Below are 22,292 nucleotides of genomic sequence, written 5' to 3'. Positions count from 1 at the left end.
AAGTATGGGACACGGCAGTAACAGGATCGCACAGTTGGGAGAAATATGGGTGTTGGGCCTAGAAGACTAAGGCCGAGGGTGTAGGAGAAACTGGGCCTCAGGGACAGAAAGAAATCCTGCTTCCAGGCCGTTGGCTGCCTGCCCCCTGCATTCCTCTAGTTACGTCAGGCTCCAGGAGGTATGTCAATTGGATAGTCATCCTTCCCCTCCCAGGCCCTCTCAGACAAATGAGGCACGTGTGCGCACATTTGTGTACATGCATGTGTGAGCATGTGTTCATGTGTCATGCGGCCACCCAGGTGAGGCCCTTGCCAGTTTGGGGGCATCAGGGCTTCCGCATGCATCGACATGAAGGCAAGAGGCAGAAATGGTGCAGATAGCAATCTGGTTGTGTGTGTGTGTGTGTGTGTGTGTGTGTGTGTAGGATCCACAATCTTGTGGAAAAATGCCTGGTTGCACAATATTTGAATGACTCTATGTCTGTGCTTGCATCTCCCCACATGAACTTGTGCAGACCTGGAGGGGGAGGAGGAGGGTGGGAAATGATCTCAGATAAACACAGATACACACGAACCCATACAGGACACACAGCTGTGCTGATAAATATATGTGTGTTATGTAATACGGAATGGTTTCTATACACACCATGTAGTCATGTATACACACACACACGCACGCATGCACGCAAATATGTATAGATATGTCATAGAAATATATATCTCTGTGCCCACACAAACAGATGTTATATACACAGTGTGGTGGGCTCTGCCTCTGGGTAACATACAACCACACTCCACACACACCCCTTGGAAGTAACTGTGTGTGGGAGCATGCACACCCATGCATGCGCACACATGCAAAGGTAATTTATATACAACTAGGAGAAAGGAATATTTGCATGTGTGTGTGTGTGTATGTATGTATGTGTACGTTTGTGAATTTTCACACTGCTTAAACAAAGACTGGCAATACAACAGACACAAAAGGTATCTACATCCTGTGTGGATAAACAGAGCAAGAAGGTAGATGTGTACACATGGCTATCTACACTTGGCTGGGAAGAAATGAGCGTATCTCTCTATACATACCGAGCCATGTTATTTACACCTCCAGGTGTGTATCTAAGCACACCCACCCCCCAACCTGTGATCTCTATACATCCTGGGTGAATAGCTGGGAGAGGGTGCATATGCACATCACAGGGTGTCATCTACAACTGATGAGTGTGTGTGTGTGTGTGTGTGTGTGGATGCAAAAGCTGCCCCTCACACAAACCTGGTCAGTGCCTGTGAGTGTGCACACAGATCCATGGACGTGCCTGCACCTTCTCCCACTACCAGGGCCCCTACAGCCTGTACTGGACGAACACAGTTGGGGTTGATGGAGGTATACACTCGACCACAATGCATATGACAGCTCAGGCCACAGGCAGACGCATGAGATGGGGTGATAGGGGAGGGCGGGAGAGGGGATCCAGCGTGCACACACACCCGAGCACACACATGCCCACCCTACACATCACCAGCATGTGGGCCCCCATGGTGCTAGGCCTGTGTGGGGAGAGGCAGGTGGTGAGGGCTCATGCCTGCTGTAATCTACATGCGGAGGGGGGACATGGGACGTGTGAGTCCCACTTCGGGGTGGGGAGGGGATTGCTCAGGTCCACATTATGGGCGGAGGAGGAGAAGGGGGGGACTGCCTGGATCCAATCTTAGGGGCTGAGACTGGAGTGGAAGAAGGGAGAGGGACTGAGGGAAGCTGGGGGATGGATGGATGGATGGATGGATGGATGGATGGATGGATGGATGGATGGATGGATGGATGGATGGATGGATGGATGGATGGATGGATGGGGGGAGGGGTATTGCTCCCATTCTGTTGAGAGGGTCTTGGGGAGATGAGGGGAATGTGAGGGGACAGGTCTACAAGCCCAGCGTCCCCCCGATGGACGACGCAAGCACCACCCCCAGCACCACACAGCAGATGATGATCATGATTTTCTTCTGCAGGTGGGAGAAAGTAGAGGGAGACAGGGAGAGACAGAGAGAGGGAGGAAGGAAGGAAGGAGAGGAGGAAAGGGAGAAGAGGAAGAAGAGTGGAGAGGAGAAAGAGGAGGGAAGGGAAGGGAGAATAAAGAGGCATGAATGGGGAAGGAAAGGAAGAAAGAAGGGAGAGTGGAGGAGAGGAAGAGATGAGCAAAAGAAGGAAGAGGGGATAAAGTGGAGGAAAGAGGAGAGAATGGGGAGGAGAGGAGGAGAGAGAGTCAGGAAAGGGAGAGGAGGAAGAAAAAAAGAAGAGAAGAGGAAGAAAGGAGAAAAGAGAAGAGAAGGAAGAAAGGAGGAAAGTAAAGAGAGGAAGAAAAGTGGGGAAAGGGAGGAGGGAAAGGAGAAAGAAGAGAAGGATTAGAGGAAGGAGAAAAAGAAAGGAGAAAGCAAACATGAAGAAGGAGACAGACAGGAGTTTAAGATAAGGGAGAAAAGGAAATAGTGGAGGCAGTAAGAGAAAGGAGAAGGTAAGAGAGAAGAACAGGAAGAAGGAAAAAGATGAAAGAGGGAAATAAAAAAGGAAGAAGGTGAGAAAAGAAAGACAGAAGAGAAAAGAGGAAGAGGTTAGAAAGAGGAAGAAGACAAAAGGAGAGGATTAGAGGCAGGAATAGAGGGTTAAAAGAAAGGTAGAAGAGAATGGAGATGGGAATAGAACAAAAGGGAGAGAGAGAGAGAGAGAGAGAGAGAGAGAGAGAGAGAGAGAGAGAGAGAGAGAGAGAGAGAGGAGGTAAAGCAAAAAAAAAGGTAAGTGAGAGGAGAGAGGGGAGGAGAGAAAAAGGAAGAAGGTGAAACAGGAGGAGAAGCAAAGATGTCCAGCAGGTGATGGGCAGGGCCAAAGAGAATGAGGTGAATTGGGACCGTGAAGAGAGAAAGGGGATGTGGGCACAGAGGAAGCGGGCAGGAGAGAAAGACAAACAGAAAGAAGGAAGAGGTCAGAGCAGGAGACTAGGTCCTTCCACCCCTATCTCACCACTTACCTCATACTTCTTGCCCTAAAGCCCAGCCTTCTGCCGCCCAGCCCCCACTTTCTTCCCCTTCCACGCAACCCTGGCCCAGCTCCAGCCCGACCCTCTCACCCTCCGGGCCTTGCTCTGATATTTCACGGCTTTCTTGGTGTCGGACACAGCCCGTTCCACATAGTCCACAGAGTGTTCCACATTGTACTCGATGCGGTCAATCATCTCCCCCTGCAGAGATAAGTGGTCAGTGCGGCTCCAGGTGGTCCAGCAGCCAAAAATAACAGGGTCAAGGTCTAGAGAGGCCCATGGAGAGGGATGAGGGCTGGCGGGGTGGGGTTACACAACTCTACCTGACTTTCCACAAGCATGGCCATGTCTACAAACATGTCATGCAGCTCCCGGATGCTGGTCTCCAATTTGATGATCTCATTGTGCCTTGTCTCAATCTCATTCAGAGCCTGCTTGGTCATCTGTGAGTCCATCTTGATCTGAGGGGTGAGGGTGGGGATGGGGATGGAGAATGGGCCTCAGCAGCAGACAGACACATCAGCTTCATCCCCTTCATTGTGAAATGAACTCCTTTGGTCCTGGACTTCACCTCCCTGACAATCCCTAGTTCTGACATCCCCGCAGCTACCAGAGACCAAGGGACAGACACTGTTGAGGCCCATCCCAACAATTAAGGGGCCCCATATATGGCAAACAGTAGGTACTTAATAAATGCTTGTTGATTGATTGACTACTGTGTATGAGAGAGAGATGGACAAGACAAAAAGAGGATGATATGAAGTGGGAAAGAGGCAGAATGATGTCAAGACACAAATACGGGGTTTGAATGAGGGAAAAAAATGTAATAAAGAGCCCAAGAGGAGGGAGAGTCACTAGGAACTATTTCTGCACACCAATAAATGAGCCAGAGCAGTTCTGTCCTAGGCTGAAGAATAATCCCAGAATGCTGAGGCAGCCCCCTCCCCCCATGTCTGTCCCTCCCTCACATCGTCGGTAAAGATGGCCAGTTTTCCACTCTCTAGCATGTCCTCCAGCTCCTCATTGGTTGTGGTCCTTCCAGCTGCAGAGAGAAAAGTGTGTTGGAGGGGGTGGGGATGGCCCAGGGAGGGAGTCAGCTGAAGGAAAGATAAGATGGATACCTAGGGAGGGGTCTGGGCCTAGGGGAGCTCCCAAACCCCTCTTCAGTGTAGGCCTAAAAGAGGTGGGCCCAACCTCAATCTAGACCTCTCTCCCCCAACCCCATTTCCCTTCTGGAATCTGGAGGTCCCAGGTTGGTCCCAAGGTCTGTGAGCCTCAAGCAAAGACCAGGAGCAAATCAGGATTTGGGGAAGGGTGGGTAGGCAGGGAGCAGAGGGCCAAGTACGCACTGATCTCCAGTTGTCGCTGGATCCGGTCCTTGCATCTGTCTCGGTACTTGGACTGCGTCGCATTATATTCAGTCATCACCTCCACAAACTTCCGGGACAATGTGGAGTGCTACAGGGAGGTGGTGGGGAATAGATGCCAGGTAAAGCAAAGAGAGACAGGGATGAAAGGAGGCAAGATAGGGGAAAGAGAGAGAAAGAGAAATACAGGGAACAAGGGTTGGAGAGAGATATGTTTAATGGGGATGGAGAGAAAGAAGGGGGAGGGAGAGAGAAAGAAAGAGATGAAGAGAAGGAGGAGGAGGAAGAGGAAAGAGAGGAGGCAAAGAGGGATAAAAAAGAGAAGGGGAAGAGGAGAAAGAGACAGAGATGAGAAGAGAGAGGCAGGGAAGGGTAGATAGAAGATAAAGGAGAAAGACAGTAGAGGAAGTGAGAGAGAGATACAGTGACAAGGATGGAAGGAGATGAAAATGAAAGGAGAAGCAGAGGTAAGATAGGGAAGGAAAAGAAGGATGAACAGAGATACAGATAGTGACAGGCCAGAGATTAAGAGACAAAAGAGACAAAGATTTAGGTGACAAAGGGGAATTGGTTGGGAGATGAAGATAGGATGGGCAAAGAGAATAAAAAATAGAGAGCAAAGGGAGAGAGAAGGACAGGTGTGGGGAGTTGGTTAAGTCCCATCTCCCCATTCCCCACCTCCACCTTGCACCCCCTAGTTTGGAGATGGGCACTGTCCAGAAGAAAAGGACTATGGTTTTTGGCTATATCTCAAGCTTCTAACAGGCATATGATCAAGGTGTCAAGACCATTCTGGGAAGGCCAGGGATGACTCCATGAGATTGTGGTACTTCCTGGGGCAGAGGATGGGTGGGGGTCATTCCCTCCTACCTGGGTCTTTCGAATACGAAGGTCAGCCGAAGATCGGTTCAGTCCTTCCTCCTGCTCAATACTTTGCTCGATGGCTGCCGGGAGAGCAGGTAAGCAGAGTGAAGAGTGTGGGGCACAGCCAAGGGGAGACCATCTAGCAGTGAGGGGTGACCCACAAAACTTCCTACAACCCTCCTTCCCAACCTAATCATCGCTTCCTGTAACAGGCTTCAATTTATGTGGAATGCTTGAGGAAACATATCTTGGGTAATAGTAGTCTTCTATAACTGAGAATAGCCATGCTTCAAAGAATTGGGAATGTGATCAAATACACTTTGCACCTAAAACTCTGTAAAACGTAATTCCATCTTCCCTTAATGATATCTATCTATACATTAACAAGCATGTATTAAGTGCTTACTGTATACCAGGCATTTTGCCAAATGCTGATGACACAAAGAAAGACCCCAAACCCCACAAAAACCCTGTCCTCAAGGAGCTTCCATTCTGATGGGCAGAGAAGCCATGGAAGTAACGATGTACATCGAGAGATGTGTACAGATATAGCACCATTAAATGGAAATATCTGAGGGAAAAGGACTAGGGGGAGGGAGGGAGGGAGGGAGGGAAGAGACAGCATAGGCCTCTTGAAGAAGGCAGAATCTGAAGGAAACCAAAGGAAGAGGTAAAGATGGAGAACACTGCAGGAAGGGGATACATCTCCAGTGCAAAGGGCACAAAGCCAAAAGATGCAGCTTCATGTAGGAGGAAGACTGGGCAGGCCTGTGTCACTGGATGATGGACTGCATGGAGGGAAGTAGAGCCTAAGAAGACTAGAAATGGAGGAGCCCTTTGGGCTATTTTAAGGCCTAAGGGCTGTGTCTAAGAACATGGACTCCCTACATTTATGCATAGAGCTTGGACCATGAAGACAGGGAGCAGTGACATTGCTCAGGAGGCTCCACCTTGTAGGGGAAGGGAGCTTGCCTTAGAGTCACAACATGCACTCATCCTCTTAACTGTGACTTACTGGTGACCCTGGGCAAGTCAGTCTGGACCTCAGTTTCCTGCTCTGTAAAATGGAGTGATTTGATGTACTGAGTGTCAGATTTACATACCGGGTTTGGAATGTTGCCCATGCTCTCAGATGAGGTCCCTGTGTTAGTCAGTTTTGCCTAAAAGCTTTTCTTTGTTCAGGAGAGTTCTCTGGTGGTTGAGAGGAGGGGGTAGGGATGAGGTGGGATTAAACAGGAAATGACTTTGGTGTTTAAAAAAAGCAAAAAGCATCAATAAAACTTTATAAATAAAATGAGTGGGTGGCAGCTTTGGTGGCAGGGTGTAAAGAGCACTGAGTTAGGAATTAGAGGACCTGGGTTCAAATCTTGGGTTTGCTCTTTCCTTTACCCCCTGAGACCTTGAACAAGAGGTCACTTCTGGCCTCTCTTAAGTCTGGTGACCTTGGGAAAGTTATTTTTCTTCTCTGGGCTTCAGTTCCCTTGGCTGTAAAATGAGAGGGGACTGATGACTTCTCATATCCTTCCCCCGTCTAAATCTAGGATCTTATCATTGGACTATTTCAATTGGGTCATAGATCCTGAGCTCAGAGGCCATGAAAGCCGCTCCCCCCCATTTTACAATGAAGGGAAGTAACTTGTCCGAGATCACACAGGTACTAAGTATCAGAGGTGGGATTCGAACCCAGATCCTCTGACTCCAGTGCCTGTAATAGTTTCCTTTTCAAGGATAAGGATCTCTTATTAACATCAGAACATTTCACGTGATTATCCAATAATAATAATAGCTAGAATTCATATAGTGTTTTAAAGTTTGCAAAGCATTTCACATATATTATCTCATGAAATAACAACAACAAACAATTGCTAGAATTTATCAAGTATTTAAAGATTTGCAAAGCATTTTACAAATATTATCTCAATTTATCCTCACTATAATCCTGGGAAGTAGGTGCTATTATTGTCTCCATTTTATGGATGAGGAAATTGAGGCAGATGGAGGTTAAGTGAATTGCCTGGGATCATACAAGCCGTAAGTATCAGAGGTCAAATTTGAACTTGGGTCTTTGTGAGTCCAGGTCCAGGGTTCTATCCACTGTGCCACCTAGCTGCCTAATATATTTTATATTATATGTACTACTAGTATCCAGAAGCTGAAGAAACAAACATTATCATTGACTAAACAAGAGCACATAAGAATTTGTGGACTCTGCAATAATTTTGCAAATAATTACTTTGCAAAGTAATTGCAATAATTACTCCATTATGTCGATGGTTCATAGGCTGGGAACCCCAGGAATAAAATCAAAGCTAGAAGCCATCTTCAGAACACAGAAGGGAACTTGGAACATAGAATACAGAGTGTCAGAATTGGATGGAACCTTAGAATATGGAACCATATAATATGGAACTGTTGGAAAAGAGCTTAAAGACCATCTAGGGGGCAGGTAGGTGGCGCAGCGGGTAAAGCACCAGCCCTGGATTCAGGAGGACCTGAGTTCAAATCTGCCCTCAGACACTTGACACTTACTAGCTGTGTGACCCTGGACAAGTCACTTAACCCTCACTGCCCTGCAAAAAAATAAAAAAAGAAGACTATTTGGGACCAACCTCTTCCTTTTATAGATGGGAACATTGAGGCCAGAGAATGGAAATGACTTCCACAAAGTCACATAGTAAGAGAAGCCAAGACTGGAATTCAGAACCCAGGTCTCATGACTTTCAGTCCTGAGTTGTTTCCACTGTACCATGGAGATGTCCCGAATCAGTCCTCAGCCTAAGACTTTGCAAGCATTTGCTGAGAGGAGATAAGGATGAACTCATACTCTACTCAAAATTCATTCTCAGAGGACTCTAGAAAAATGGGAGGTTTTGTGATTTTTGAAAATTGGTGCTAGACAAATAGGAGACACACTTGCCCTGATAACACCTGCCACTGATCACCCCATTGGAGACAGAATCTCTATTCTTTTTTAGTGGGTAGGGGAGAGCTTGTTTCCCTGTCACCTGTTTGTTTCTCGATAGTTGGTGACAGGGTATGAGCCTCTATTGTTTGGATAAGCTAATGGGATTTACCTGTAAGTCTATGTAGGAGATGGTATTTTTTATCTTGGTGGAAGGATAACATTTTCCCCTGTAATCTAAATCAGTGAGACCCCAAGACCTTATTAGGGTTATGGTTCTTACCTTTCAACTTGGATCGAACCTTGTTGGCCGTCTTCTTGATGTCTGCAGTCAGGTCTTCCAGCTCCTGTTTGGTCTCTGAGAGGGAAAAGAGGAAAAAGGTCAAGTATGAATCCAAATTTAAATTCAATGAACGATTATTAGGCTCCTAGCATGAGCAGAATTCCATGCTAGTCAACGGGGGAGGGGGGGCAGGAGGGGAGAGAAAGCTAAGAACCAAGTGGAAAGGGCCTCTGATCTAACCCATAATTGACTAAGGACCCTCTGTAAAGCTCCTGACAGATGATCATCTAGCTTCCACTGATGGAGAACTAGTGATGGGGAACTCATTCCCTTCCAGGACAGCTCATTAGACTCTTGGTTATCTCTAATTTATAGGGGGAAACTTCCTAATATGAAACAGAAATCTGCCTCTTTGCAAGAGGGCCCTATGGTTTGGTACTTAGGGTCAAGAGATATGGTACTGAATCATGGCTCTGCCATTTAACAGCTGTGTGATCCTGGGAGAAATAATTTGACCTCCTAGAATCTCGGTTTCCTCATCTGTAAAATGGGAATAGTACCACCTCCCTCCCAGGTCCTTGTGAGGAAAGTACTTTGTAGCTCTTTATCAGTTAGAGTTTTTATTATTGCATTCATTGCTCCGGGTTCTGCCCTCTAAGGCCCAGAACAGGATTAATCATTGTTCCATGTGACAACATCTCAACTACTTGAAGGGGGCCATCGCATTCTCCCCTGTGTTTTCTCTTTTTTTCAGGCTAAAGCTTGCCCAGTTCCTTCAACTAATCATGGGGAATTTGGGAACACTGGATTTATACTCTTGTCCTTCACAAATGGGTGAAAACCTATAGGTTGTTTTTTTTTGGGGGGGTGAAATGGTAGGAAACCAATCATAGGGTGGGTGAGGATGATGATGAGATGATAAATCAGTCATGGAGGCTTTGTTCCACCAACCCCAAGACTGTGTAGATGGAAGGGATAAAGCTGGCAAACTGTAACAGATATAAATTTTTCTTCCTCCCTCCCTCAAAAAACAAAAACAAAAACTGTAACATATAGTGGCCAAGATGTAGCAAAGACCTGTTGAAGGACCTGAGGGGGCAGCATGCTGAAATGAAAAAAGGGCTGGGTTTGAAGTCTGAGTCTGCTGGTTTGAATCTCAGCTTTATCATTTGCTACCTGTGTGACTTTGGGTTAAGTTACTTCATTTGCGTGAACCTCAATTCAGTTGGGACTGATCTCTGGTTCTATCTTCAAGAAAAGGTTCAAGTCTTGGCTTAGATTATTTGTCAACCAGGTGACCCTCTTCTCTCTGGGTCTTGGTTTCCTCCTCTACAAAATTTGCACGTTTTGCTCTGTTTTGCACATAACCCCAGCTGACATATTTCAACCTAAGAGTGTTGAGGTGGGGTGGCTAGGTGGCGCAGTAGAAAAAGCACCGGCCCTGGATTCAGGAATACCTAAGTTCAAATCTGGCCTCAGACACTTGACACTTACTATCTGTGTGACCCTGGGCAAGTCACTTAACCCCCAATGCCCCACCAAAAAAAAAAAAAGTGTTGAGGTGAGAAAAGCATCTTGTCAACCATAAAGTGCTTTAGAAATGGGACCTCTTGACATTTGACACTTACTAGCTGTGTGACCTTGGATAAATCACTTAATGAGGGTTAATGAGATTTGCCTGGCAAAAAAAAAGAAAAGAAAAGAAAAAGAAACAGGACCTCTCATTATCATCAGCTTTTCCTTTCTGGGATGAGGAAACCCAGGAGAGATTTGGAGCAAGAGGTAGAGGAAAAAAATGATGTGTGTGAAATATGTCTTGTCCTACAGTAGCCTGGGGCAGAGGGTAAGGGGTAAGACACAGCACCTACTTTTGTGAACCTTTCAATCTCACAAGATGATAAGAGACAAATGTCATTAACTATATATGTGTGTGTGTGTGTGTGTGTGTGTGTGTAACGTTATATTAACATTGTAGGGGCAGCAAGGTGGTGCAGTGGATAGAGCACCAGCCCTGGATTCAGGAGGACCTGAGTTCAAATCTGGCCTCAGACACTTGACACTTACTAGCTGTGTGACCCCGGGCAAGTCACTTAACCCCAACTGCCTCACCAAAAAACCAAAACCAAAAACATTGTAACATATATTAACATGTTATATTAACATACATTATATTAACATTGTAAATGTTTTATGGATATGTAAAAATCCTATGTGAGGTCCAAGGGGAAGGTTGGTACCAACCAGGGGGAAGGTTTTCTGAACCGGACCTACAGGATGGGGAAAAATTCAACAAGTGAAAAAGGGAATGAGAGAACAAATAAGCAGAGGGAACCCTGAACAAAAGCACTGAGGTAGAAAAGCTTAGGGCACGTTTAGGAGACAGAATACAGTCTAGCTGAAGAATGTGTGGAGGCGTAATAAGAAATAAAGCTGCAAAGGTACGTTAGCATTAAGTCACGAAGGGCCTTGAATGCTAGGCAGAAGAGTCTGAACTTTGGGGAAATAAATAGGGAATTAGTGAAGTTTTTTCTTTTTAATTAGAGGAGAGGCATGACTAAATCTAAGTATAAGAACAAGTATTCTGGAAGCAAGGCTAGATGAGGGTGAGGAGGAGGGGGAGGTGGGAAGACCCACTGGAAAGGTATTGTAATAGTACAGGTAGGTGGTGGCTGGGGCCTATATAAGAATGTGTTAGCAGTGACAATAGAGGAGAAAGGAAAGATGCCAGGGATACTGTGGAGGGAGAAGCCATAGGATTTATTCAGTGATTATGAGAATGAGCCAGTGGAGGTCCAAATGACCTTTCCCCCTCCCCCTGTCCTAGCTTGAGGATCCCATCCCAGCCTGGGTACCCCCCACTCACTTTCATCGGGGTTGGGGGCGGCCAAGATGGCGCTGTGCTGTTTCTTCACCTGTTCCACATCTTCAGAGAGCTTTTCAATACAGCCTCGGATCTCTTCCACCTGCAGGGTTTGGACAGATGTGGGGGAAGGGTGGAGAGACCCAGGATAACTGGCAGAAGGGCCAAGGGGTGCCAGCAATTGAGGAAGGGTCCATGGCCTCAAGGGGGTGGTGAGAATGTCCCTGGTTCATTGGCAGTATGGGGTTAGTGGTGACAAAAACCCAAGGAGGGAGAGGTCATGAATGAGAGCTAACCTCAGGGTCAGGAAGACCTGGGTTCAAGTCCCCCACATGCTGGTCATGTGACTCTCCAGGTAAGGCTCCAAAAGTATAATTGGCCAAGAAATGGTGACCTGCATTGGTTTGAGGAATTCCTTATAAATAACTCCTTATACCCATGAAATCATAGGTCTGGTAAAGAGAAAAAAATGCTCAAGGAAGTTTGGTGGGTAGATGAAGCCCAGACAAGAGGAAGTCTGGCGACTGGGGGAAGTGGGAGCTGGATGCCTGCTAGGGCAGGGACTGGGGCCTTCCATGAAATTGTTACCTGTTCAAAGAACTCATCCATGAAGTGATCCCGGTCCACATGTACCACCTCCTCTTCATCGTCACTGTCTTTCGCCTGGAGAGCAAGGGGAAGGCACGTGTATCTCTGTCCTGTCAAGGTCAAGGCCAAGGCCACTATCCTCCACCCCAGCCCCCCCTCATCCAAGCACTTCCAGCTCTGGGTCCAAGGAAAAGAGGGGAATCCTGTTTCTTTGGTCCCCTGCCATGAAATCCAAAGACTGGGTATGGGGAGACCACTCCCCACCCCCCACCCCCGATTCTTCTCACCCACTTTGGCTCAGCTCCACCTTAGCCTCCCTGCTGGAGGCCCCCCACTCCCCACTTCCCTCTTGCTGCTCCTTCAGCCGGCTGTGTCCCCTTTACAAGGTCACAGCTCGGCTGTCTGCCTGTGAGGAGCCAGACAGTCAGGGCCATAGCTGGGATGCTGGGACAGGAGAGAATAGGGGAAGGCTGAGACCTCACACAATTCTTCAGCCCTGACGTCCTGCGCAGGCCTCCGTGATGCACTTCCCCTCCCCCAACTCCCCCCCCCACTCCACTCCACGCAGTTCTCTGCCTTTCATTCCCCTAACTTGACACCCACTTACTTTCTATTGCTTGGATTTTCCTGTGGCACTGTTCAGCCCCCCACCCCCAATACCCACAGGCATAAAGAGGCACACACACATTCCCACTGACACAGACACACCCGCACACTGATCCACGAACTGCTGTCATCCACCCACACACCGATATGCACACACATGCACCAACACACAAAGGCCCATGCACACACACACACACACACACACACACACACACACACGCGCACGCGCATCCCCTCCCACCTTTTCTAGAGCCTGCTTCTATCCCCCTAAGTCTCAGTGTCCCTAGGTCTGCTCACATCCCTCCATTTAAGAAGAGACTGGCACAGAACAGTAGAGCAGAAGGTGGGGTAGACTTCCAACCCTCCCTTGGGTCTGGCAAAGAAGGTCCTTCAGGTCAAATCCAGGGTCCACCACGCTGAACATGTCTATCTCACTGTCTTAGTGCCCACTGAGAGCCCCAGAGCAGCCCAAAATAGAAGTATTCCAGGAGTCCAGGCCGGAGCCCAGATGCCAAGATATAGCCCAGGCTAAGCCTCAAAAGGACGCCACAGAAAATTATTCCAACAGAGCCCAAACCCTGATGTGGCTCAAGAGGAAGCCTATGCAGAACCAAGCGTACACATTTTGCCCAGACGGAACCTCAGATTTGAACCTGGGAACCTGGAGAGAGAGCCTTGACAGAGAGCCCAGCAGTCTAGGTGCAGGCCCAGACAAAACCTAGATAGTACCCAAATAGAACCCAGATAAAGGCTCAGATGGAATCTAGACAGGGTCTACACAATCTTAGCAGAGCCCAAAAACAGCCTACACAGAATCTAGATAGTGCCTAGACAGAGTTTAAACAGAACCTAGATAGAATCTAGACAGCACCCAGACAGAGGAGGACCTAAACAGGATCCAAACAGAACCCAGGCAGAACCAAGATGGAACCCAGCCAAAGCCTCAGAGAGTGTCTCTTCAGAGGCCCACCTAGACCCCAAATGGAGCCAAGTCTTAGGAAACAAACAAAAACCCTTTAGACATCATTTAACCTCCCATGACGCCCAGAGTTTCCAAGTGAAATCCCAGACAACCTAGAATCTAGAGAGTAGCCAGAAACCCAAACAACAGAGTTCAGTTGTCATGTTCCTGTATCACCCATGCCCCAGGAAGGCAACTGAGGAACCTTCTTGGTGTGGTCCCATCTCTGTCCCTTCTGGGCATGGTGAGTTATTTGGGGATCTCAAGCCCTCATTTCTACACAGACCCCCACTGCCAAAAAGACAGAAACACTTGGTGCTCATTCACAGAGAAAGCAACATATATCCAACCATACATACAGATACACCTAGAGACAATCATCAAAATAGACAGTCACGGACATAAACAGATCCAAGGGTTCTTGTGCAAGGAAGCACATGAAGATTCACTAATACATAACATGGACACACAGATATACCCAAGAATATATGTATATACCTGCCAAAACAGACACAGGAGCCATATGAATTTAAACATAAAACGTTTTCTATACAAATAAAGTCAGATCTAAATAATAGGAGTAATATTTATTGTTCATGGGTAGGTAAAGCAATATAATTAAAAAGGACAATTTTAACTAACTAATCTATTTAGTCAATGCCATCTCAATTAAATTACTAAAAAAAATTACCATACTGAGTTAGAAAAAAAATAACAAAGTTCATTTGGAAGAACAGAAGGTCAGGAATTTCAAAGAAACCAAGGAAAAAGATGTAAAGGAAGGAGATTCAGTAGTCTCAGACCTTAAACTATATTATAAGGCAAGAGCATTGTTAAAGTATAAAATAGATAATTTCGATTATTTTAAATTAAAATTTTATTGTATAAATAAAACCAATATAGCCCAAAACAGAAAGAATGAAGAAAATTAGGGGGAAATTTCATAGACAATCTCTCAGATAGGATTGTGTTAGAATATTGCTGTGGTGTAGGAAATGATGAGCTGGTTGATTTAGAAAACCATGGAGAGATTTGAACCTATGAAGAAAGATGCTATCCACCTTCAGAGAAAGGGATGACAAGTGGAAATATGCATAGTATGGTCTTACATAAATGTATCTGATTGTATATGTGTATGTTTATAGGTATCTAAATATATGCGTATATGAATGTGAATGTGTATGTGAATGTATATACACACATGCACACACACATATATATGAGTTTAATTGTAACCTTGGGGGGAATAGAGGGGGTGGATGGAGAGGAAAAAATAAAGTAAAAGTGCACAGCAGAGAACAAAGGAAAACCTACAAGGAAGCAAAGAAAAGCTGGATAGCTTTGAAAACGATGTATTTATTATATGTTTTTTCTTGAAATAGAAATGTATTGTTTTATATTGAATCCTCTCTTATGTTCTGCTGTGTACATGGAAATGTTTTTTTTTCCTTTTCTCATTTTTGTATTTAAGTTAAAAATGAGTAAAAATTTACCAAAAAAAAAAAAAAGAAGTGTGTGGGGGTACACACAGACATGAAAACAGACAGATTAAGACACTCAAAACTCCCAGGAATATATGTATGGTGCACAGACAGATTCAGGAACATAGGGTAAGTGCATACCAGGGAGAGACACCTTTCATGGGCACATGGGCACACACCTACACAACAGGGAAATTTGTACCAGGGTAAACTTAAACATATCAACCCATGGACACATACCCACATAATGAGAAGACATGCAGGTGCACACAGAGATACACATAGATGCAGCTCACTATACACACATTCCCTTTCTGTCTCTGTTCTGTCTTTTTTCTGCCTTCTCTAGCTGCTACCTCTGCCCAATTCACTGCAAGTTATGACATGACCCTGATGTCATGTCCCTGTCTCTTCTCAGCCCCCTCTTCTTCCCATCTCCTTCAGGTTCTCCTGTCAGTCTTCTTCCTCTTCCTCTTCCTCCTCATGGCTGCCTCACTTAGTACTTGCAGCTGGAGGACCCGCCAACATCCCCTTCTTGTCCCTTCTGAAGATGGACCTTAGCCCTGTGCTCCAAAGGCAAAAGACTCTTTCTGCCCTCCGGAGGGTGGAAGGTAGTGATTCAGGAGAAAACCAGGTACTTAATTTAAAAAAATTGTTGAATTGAAAAACTCCCTCCAGAAATTTTTGCTTAAATTCTCAACTCTATCCTCCTTTCTATAAGTCCCTGGATCCCTCCACCTCTGGGCTCAAAACTTGAGAGCTCTCTCAACTTCAGCTGCCCTCCATCCATCCTGTGAAGGCTTTGAAATTTCTTCTTGAGATCTAGCTTGTGCCCCTTCAGCTGTGTCTCCAATGAATTCCTTCACAATTTGTTCTGTGAGGGAGGCAGGGAAGTGGGGCTTTTACCCTAATTTAAAAGATAAGGAAATTGAGGTTGAGGGTCCTGAAGTGATGTGCTCAAATCAGAGGCAAGACTGAAATCCAGGCCTCCTGCCTCCCTGACCAGTGACCTTTGTACTAGTTCTCACTGCATGCCTGTCTTCTCCCAAAGTCTGAAAACCATGTTATTTTCCACCAACAGGCTGTTACCATGGGTAGCTGATCTTTCTTTCTCCACTTGGGTCAGCTCCTTCTTTTTTTCCTCTCTGGTTCACTTATAGAAGGAGTCCATCCCACCAGGCTCCTCTTAGTCACATGGACATTTGGAGGCCAACCTTGGTTGGTAGTTGTTACTCATCAGACCCAGAGTCTCTGTCCAATCTCAAATCACTGCCCCTAGAACTAGATTCCCCTGGATCTTAGCCCTAGTTTTGCTGGGGCAGCTAGGTGGTGCAGTGGATAGAGCACTGGTCCTGAAGTTGGGAGGATCCGAGTTCAAATTTCACCTCATATACTTACTAGCTGTGTTATCCTGGGCAAGTCACTTAACCCTGTTTGCCTCAAACATTCAGAGCCATCTCCAGTCGTCCTGATATATATATATATCTTGCCATTGGACCCAGATGACTCTGGAGGAGAGAGTGAGGCTGTTGACCTTGCACAGCCCTCCCTCACAAAAATCCAATTCACTGCAAGTTATGACATCACCCTGATGTCATGGTCCTTTTCAGGAATGAAGGACAAACAACAACAGTCCTAATTTTGCTACTGACTGCTTGTGTGGCCTTGACCAAATCTCTTCCTTTAATGTAAAAAAAAGGAGGGGGGGATTAGACTGAATCTTCTTTTAATATTCTGTTAATTGTATTTCAATATAATTGGTTTCCTCTATAATCATATGTAGTTTATTTTATGCTTTTAAAAACATTATTCTGAAAAAAATAAAAAAAAACATTATTCTGACAAGAGGTCCATAGGTTTCACCAGACTGTCAAAGGGATCCATAGCACAAAAAAGTTTTGACCCTCTGCACTGGCCTCCAAGATCCCTTCTATTGTGGGTACTCTACAATGTCTTAAAAGGTCCCTTCCAGCAACCGTCTGTGGTTCTATAATTCCAAGAAGAATGAATACAGCTTCTTAGTCTTAGAGGAATTAGACCCATATCAAAAGAAAGCCTGTTGGGGGGCAGCTAGGTGGTGCAGTGGATAAAGCACCGGCCCTGGATTCAGGATGACCTAAATTCAAATCCGGCCTCAGACACTTGACACTTACTAGTTATGTGACCCTGGGTAAGTCACTTAACTCATTGCCCCACAAAAAGGAAAAAGGAAAAAAAGAAAGCATGTTGCAGGCAGGTGAGATTTTAAATGAAAATGGAAAATGTCTGTTGCTTTACTATTCCTCCCCAAACCCCACAACTTCCAAAATCTTCTAAGGAAAGATTCAGGTTAGGTAACCTGCAGAGGGGGTCCTAGAATGTAGGCTATGGGAGAGAATCCCAGCTGCCTATTTGGTACCTCCCTTCCACAGCTATCCTCCTTCATCTTTTCCCCAAGCCTCCTTCCTAGAACCTCTGACCCAGGGTTTCCCTGCCTTGTACCTCCAGCACATCAGATCTTGGGCCACTGCATCCAGCTGGCTCCAGATTGTAAGCCGGCAGGAGAGTACAAAGCTTGGGCCTCCAGCCGGCCCAAGAGCTGTTACTTAGGCACTGGCTCACTCAGGGAAATGCAAGCAAGGAGGAGGCCATCCAAATCCTGTGTTGCCTCCTGCCTGGTAGGTCCTGCTCTTTTAAAACCCCATAAAGCCGAAATCCTTGGGAATCAGAGACTCACAGATGATGAGAGAGACTACAGGGGGAGAGTTTGGAGAAGGGAGACAGAGAGAGAAAAGGAGACAGGAAAAAAAAATCAAGATGGAAGGGGGAAAAGTAGAGAAAGATGCAGAAAAGAGAGAGAAAGAGAGAAAAAGATAAGGAGGAGAAAGAAAGGGAAAGGGAAAGGGAAAAAAGAGAAAACAGAGCAAAGGGGGAGACAAAGCTAAGTGAGTTAGTGAAAGGAACGGAGGCAGAGAGAGCCAGTACACATGAGCAAATGACAGGGAAGCAGTGACTGAGAGACAGATGGTGATGGAGAGACATATAGAGATGACAACCAAAACAGAGAGACACTGAGATCAAAACCCAAACAGAGAGACACATAAGCAAACTGGGTAAGAGATCAAATGGAAACCGCGCAAGCCTGTGTGCACATGTACACACACACACAGACAGACATATACACACACATTCTCTCTCTCTCTCTCTCTCTCTCTCTCTCTCTCTCTCTCTCTCTCTCTCTCTCTCTCTCTCTCTCCCCCTGGGGGAATATTAATATTATCTCCCTTTGGGGCAATTATGCCCAAATCTGGGTTCTAATGGGGCCAGCCCTTCTGGCTCCCCCATCCTGATCCTACCTCCATTCTCTCTCTCTTTTCCCTCTCTCCTGACCCCCTTTCCTACATCCCTTTTCCTCCCATGAGTTGAACCCTCTCCCAATTCCTTTCCCCTCCCACCCCACATAACTAGGTCCCTTCTCCCTTACCCCCTTTCTAGCTTACTCTTTGTATGTTCCAGTCTCATCCCCTACCCTCTTTTCATTCTTCCCCATCCCTTTTCCTCTTCCCCCAGGGCTGGCTTCATACCCGGCTTCCTCCCAGCCCAATCCTTTTCTCACTTTTCTAACTCGTTTATACCCCAAGCTCTGACATTACACACTTCTCTTCAAGTATTCCTTATTTCTTATTCACTCCTTCTTCCATCTGTTCTCTATCCCTCCATTTCTCCAAGTTTCCACTGCATCCCTGTCTCTGGTCTCCTTTTCTAACCCTAACTCTAACTCTAACAGGGGCAATTAACTTTATTTGGGGGGGAGAATAGGTCACGGACTCCTCTGGTCGTCTGGTGAAGCCTAACGCTCCTGTGGCTTATTGCTTACATTCATAATGGAAAGCTGTTCAATTTCATTTAGAGGTCAGTGAAAAACAAGGATAGCCTTTTGGGCCCATCTAGGTTCCCAGACCCCCTGAAATCTCTCCACGGACCCAGCTTAGGACCTGCTGCTGCTTTTTCCCAAGTCTCCCTCTCCATCTATCTGTTGCCCTTGAGCTCAGTCACTCTCCAAGTCTTCCTACAGCCTCCTGCTTTCCCACATTCTCAGCTGCCTCTCTATTTCCCCCCAGTCTCTCAATCCAGCTTCTGTTCCCTCCTGACCCGGTGTTCTTTTCCATCCTCACCCTCGAGGCCTTACCTCCCATTCCCTCCATCTGTCCTCCCCAGTTTCGGGCATCCATTGCCCCTTCTGGTCTCTCCAGCTGCTCCTGCCTCCCACCGTTGCTTCTGCTCCCTCTTCCCCCTTTCCCCACAACCTCCATCATTTTCCTTCTCCAGGCTCCCCCACCAACCCTCTTCTTTTCCCCTTTCCTATCCTGTCCTTTCCCCAAATCCAAGGCTTCACTCCGTAGACTTAGGTCACCAACCATTGACTACTTTGGCCCAATAATGTCCCCCTCCTGCTGTTTCCCAGTACATTCTAATGTCTTCAAAATCTAGAGGGGTCACATCCCTCTAATTTCTCTGGACTATCTCCCTATCCTCCAATGCTTTCTAATTCTTCCCAGTATCTCCTTCTCCAGTCTCTTTCAGTGAATGTCTTCTCCAATACCCTTTGAACTTTGCCTCAAAAATATGATAGCCAGTCTCCCCCCTTCTTCCTTTTCCTCTCCCAGCTTTCCTCTTCTCTTTACTAGATTTAACTCCCCCAACTCTTCCTAAACCAGTGGAGGAGGGGGCAGCTAGGTGGTGCCATGGATAAAGTACTGGTCCTGGAGTCGGGAAGACATGAGTTCAAATCCAGCCTCAGACACTTGACACTAGCTGTGTGACCCTGGGCAAGTCACTTAACTCTTATTGCCCCGACCAAAAAAAAAAAAAAGATATCTAAATCAATAGAGGCTTTTACCGTCAACTCCTACTCCTACGAGTATATATGGTCATCACTGATTGACCAACAAATATATTAGGTCCTGATCAACCAGAATGACTGTGCCAGCCCCTAGTGGCTCCTCCCAAGCTCACCCCAGCTCCTCCAACCCCTCCCTCCAACATTTGGGTGACAATTCTGCCACCCCCACAATTCCTCACATCCCAACTAGTGTCTCCTTGGCCTATTCAGATAGGAAGTTTCCTCCCCTTTCACCTCCCCCTTGAATAACACTCTCAGGGAATATTCAAGGAACCCTGAGGTTCTCATTCTTTCCTTTTATACCACAATCACACAAATTCACTTTATCCCTAGATACATAATGTCTCCCTTTCCCTGATCGCTCTTTTTCCTAAAATCTGGGGAGCCCTATTCTTCAAAATGACATCTCCCAACCCTCTGAGCTCCTTCATTCTGTCTAAAGTGTCCCAGTTCCCTTTCCACTAGGCAACTCAGTTTCCTAAACCACTTTCCTTAAAATTCCTTTTCTCTTGTTGCCCCTAAAATATCAAGGACTAAGTAGCGATGCCGCTGCTCACCACCCTCAGACATCAACCCCCTTTTCCCTCCTTTTATATGAGCCCTTGAATTATCAGCCACCCCTTCAAACCAAATACCTTTATTCCTATCCAAATGCTTCCTTATGTTTCTTTCAGTCCTTGTCTCACTGTTCCTAATTACTGGAGTCCTTCTTCATGGGCCTGTGGACCACCCCCCCTTCAAATTCCCACATCCCAGACTCTCCTGGGCTTCTCAATTATCCTTCCAAAATAGCAACATCTCCTCTGCAAAATATGTGACCCTCAACTCCAAATTCATCTTCCCCCAAGTCTCCTACTGCCCCTCAGGGTCTAGAATTTCCTGTCGTTTATCATCTTCATGCATCTCACCTTCCCCCAGACATAGGGGACTTTTGTTGCCCCAAACCACTTCCCATCACGTTCCCCAATCAGTGTACCCAGTACCTTCTTGTCACTCCAAGGCGCTTTCCCATCCCACACAAACTATCACAGTGACTGTTCCCCCAAGCCATCCTCCTCCAACTCCCCTTTCTCCCACATCTCATATTTGGTCCCAAGCCCAATCCAATATTGGGGTATCCTGATGATTACAGTTGTTGACTATCTATACCTCCTCCCTCTAGGCCTTTCCAGACTCTCTCAGGTTCTTCAAATCTCAGGAACCCCCATTTGGAGAAAAGGGTGGGGAGAAATATTCACACAAGCCCCTTCCCCCACATTCCTCATCCTCAGCTACCCAGGGCTTCCTCTTAAGCTGTTCAGTGTTCTTCACCCCCCTCCCAATATTATGATTCCCACCGAAGACACTGGGGCACATCAGTTTGTTACAAAGCTACCATTAAAGTCTATTCTAGTCCTTACAGTCTCTCATTTTCCCAAATATCATCATATAACAGTCTTTGGGCCCCAGACCCCTTCAAGTCCCATCTGGGGGGGGGGCCTTCTTCCTCATTCTCTCCTGAACATATCCCACCCCCTGCCATATACTAGGGACTTCTTGGAAATACAGAATATCAGAGGCCCCAGTCTACCTCCCCAAATTCCTCTTCTCATCTCAGTCTCCTAATCCCTCCCAGGCTTTCCCAATCCCCTTAGAATATGGGGGTACACTCTGGAGATATTGGAATCCCGGGAGATAACCTGTATATCCATCCCATTAAGCCACCTCTTGTAGAATTCTCCGCCCCTCGTCTCAATACCTCCTCCATGCACCCCCTCCCCAAATAACGGGGTGCTTGATGCCCCCCCTGATTCTCTCGCACCCCACCTCCTCCCTCCCCCCTCAGCTCACACTCCGCAGCTCCTGGGTCCGATCCTTCATCTTGCGGCGGCTCCTCCTCCTCCTCCTCCTCCTCGTCTCTCCCTCCTGCCTAAGCTGTGAGGGGGCACGGGCCGGGGGCGCAGGGGTTCCCCGGAGTCTGGGGACTTGAGGGGTACCTGAGCCACCTGGGTTCCCCAGGGGAGGGGGCAGGGGACCGAGCCTGGCTGGAACAGGGGTAGGATCAGGGGCCTGGGCCGGGCTCGGCTGTACCAGGGCTGCGGTGGCGATGCGGCTGCGGCAGAGGGATGGAGGGATGCGGGAGAGGAGGCGCGGGGGAGGGGGGAAGGTGGAAGGGAGGGAGGGGGAAGAACGGGGTGGGGGGAGCAGGAGGCATGCGCAACACGGGGTCTGGGGGCGCCTGGGGGATGTAGTCCGGGGGAAGGGGAGAAAATGGGAAGGGAGGGGAGGGATGTAATAGAGGGAGGGGAAGGGGCGGTAGGGAAGATTCGTTGTGATGGGGAGAAGGGAAGGTCAGGACAGTCACGCACAGAGAGACAGGAGCAAAGAGCTAGACACAGAGTCAAAGAGAGACAGAGACAGAGATGCAGAGACACAGAGAGACAGAAAGAGACACAGGAGCAGAGAAAGACAAAGACACAGAAAAGAA

The 22,292-nt window shown here is 46.9% G+C and overlaps 1 protein-coding gene across 1 annotated transcript; it reads right to left on the bottom strand.

The window, feature by feature from the left end:
- Positions 1 to 440: 440 nt before the first annotated feature.
- On the bottom strand, positions 441 to 21,970 carry STX1B (syntaxin 1B). Its single transcript, XM_043968257.1, has 10 exons — positions 21,656 to 21,970; positions 11,896 to 11,970; positions 11,311 to 11,410; positions 8,448 to 8,522; positions 5,269 to 5,342; positions 4,381 to 4,489; positions 4,000 to 4,073; positions 3,355 to 3,492; positions 3,122 to 3,232; positions 441 to 2,003 (listed from the first exon to the last, which is right to left on the bottom strand). The coding sequence occupies exons 1-10, from the start codon at positions 21,683 to 21,685 to the stop codon at positions 1,923 to 1,925; spliced, it is 867 nt and encodes a 288-aa protein (XP_043824192.1). The 5' UTR covers positions 21,686 to 21,970; the 3' UTR covers positions 441 to 1,922.
- Between the last annotated feature and the right edge of the window lie 322 nt (positions 21,971 to 22,292).

This window comes from Dromiciops gliroides, chromosome 1, assembly GCF_019393635.1.
Source record: "Dromiciops gliroides isolate mDroGli1 chromosome 1, mDroGli1.pri, whole genome shotgun sequence".
Taxonomy (NCBI): Eukaryota; Metazoa; Chordata; class Mammalia; order Microbiotheria; family Microbiotheriidae; genus Dromiciops; species Dromiciops gliroides.
The sequence above is the reverse complement of the archived record's forward strand: the minus strand, read 5'-3'. Positions and strand labels throughout refer to the sequence as shown.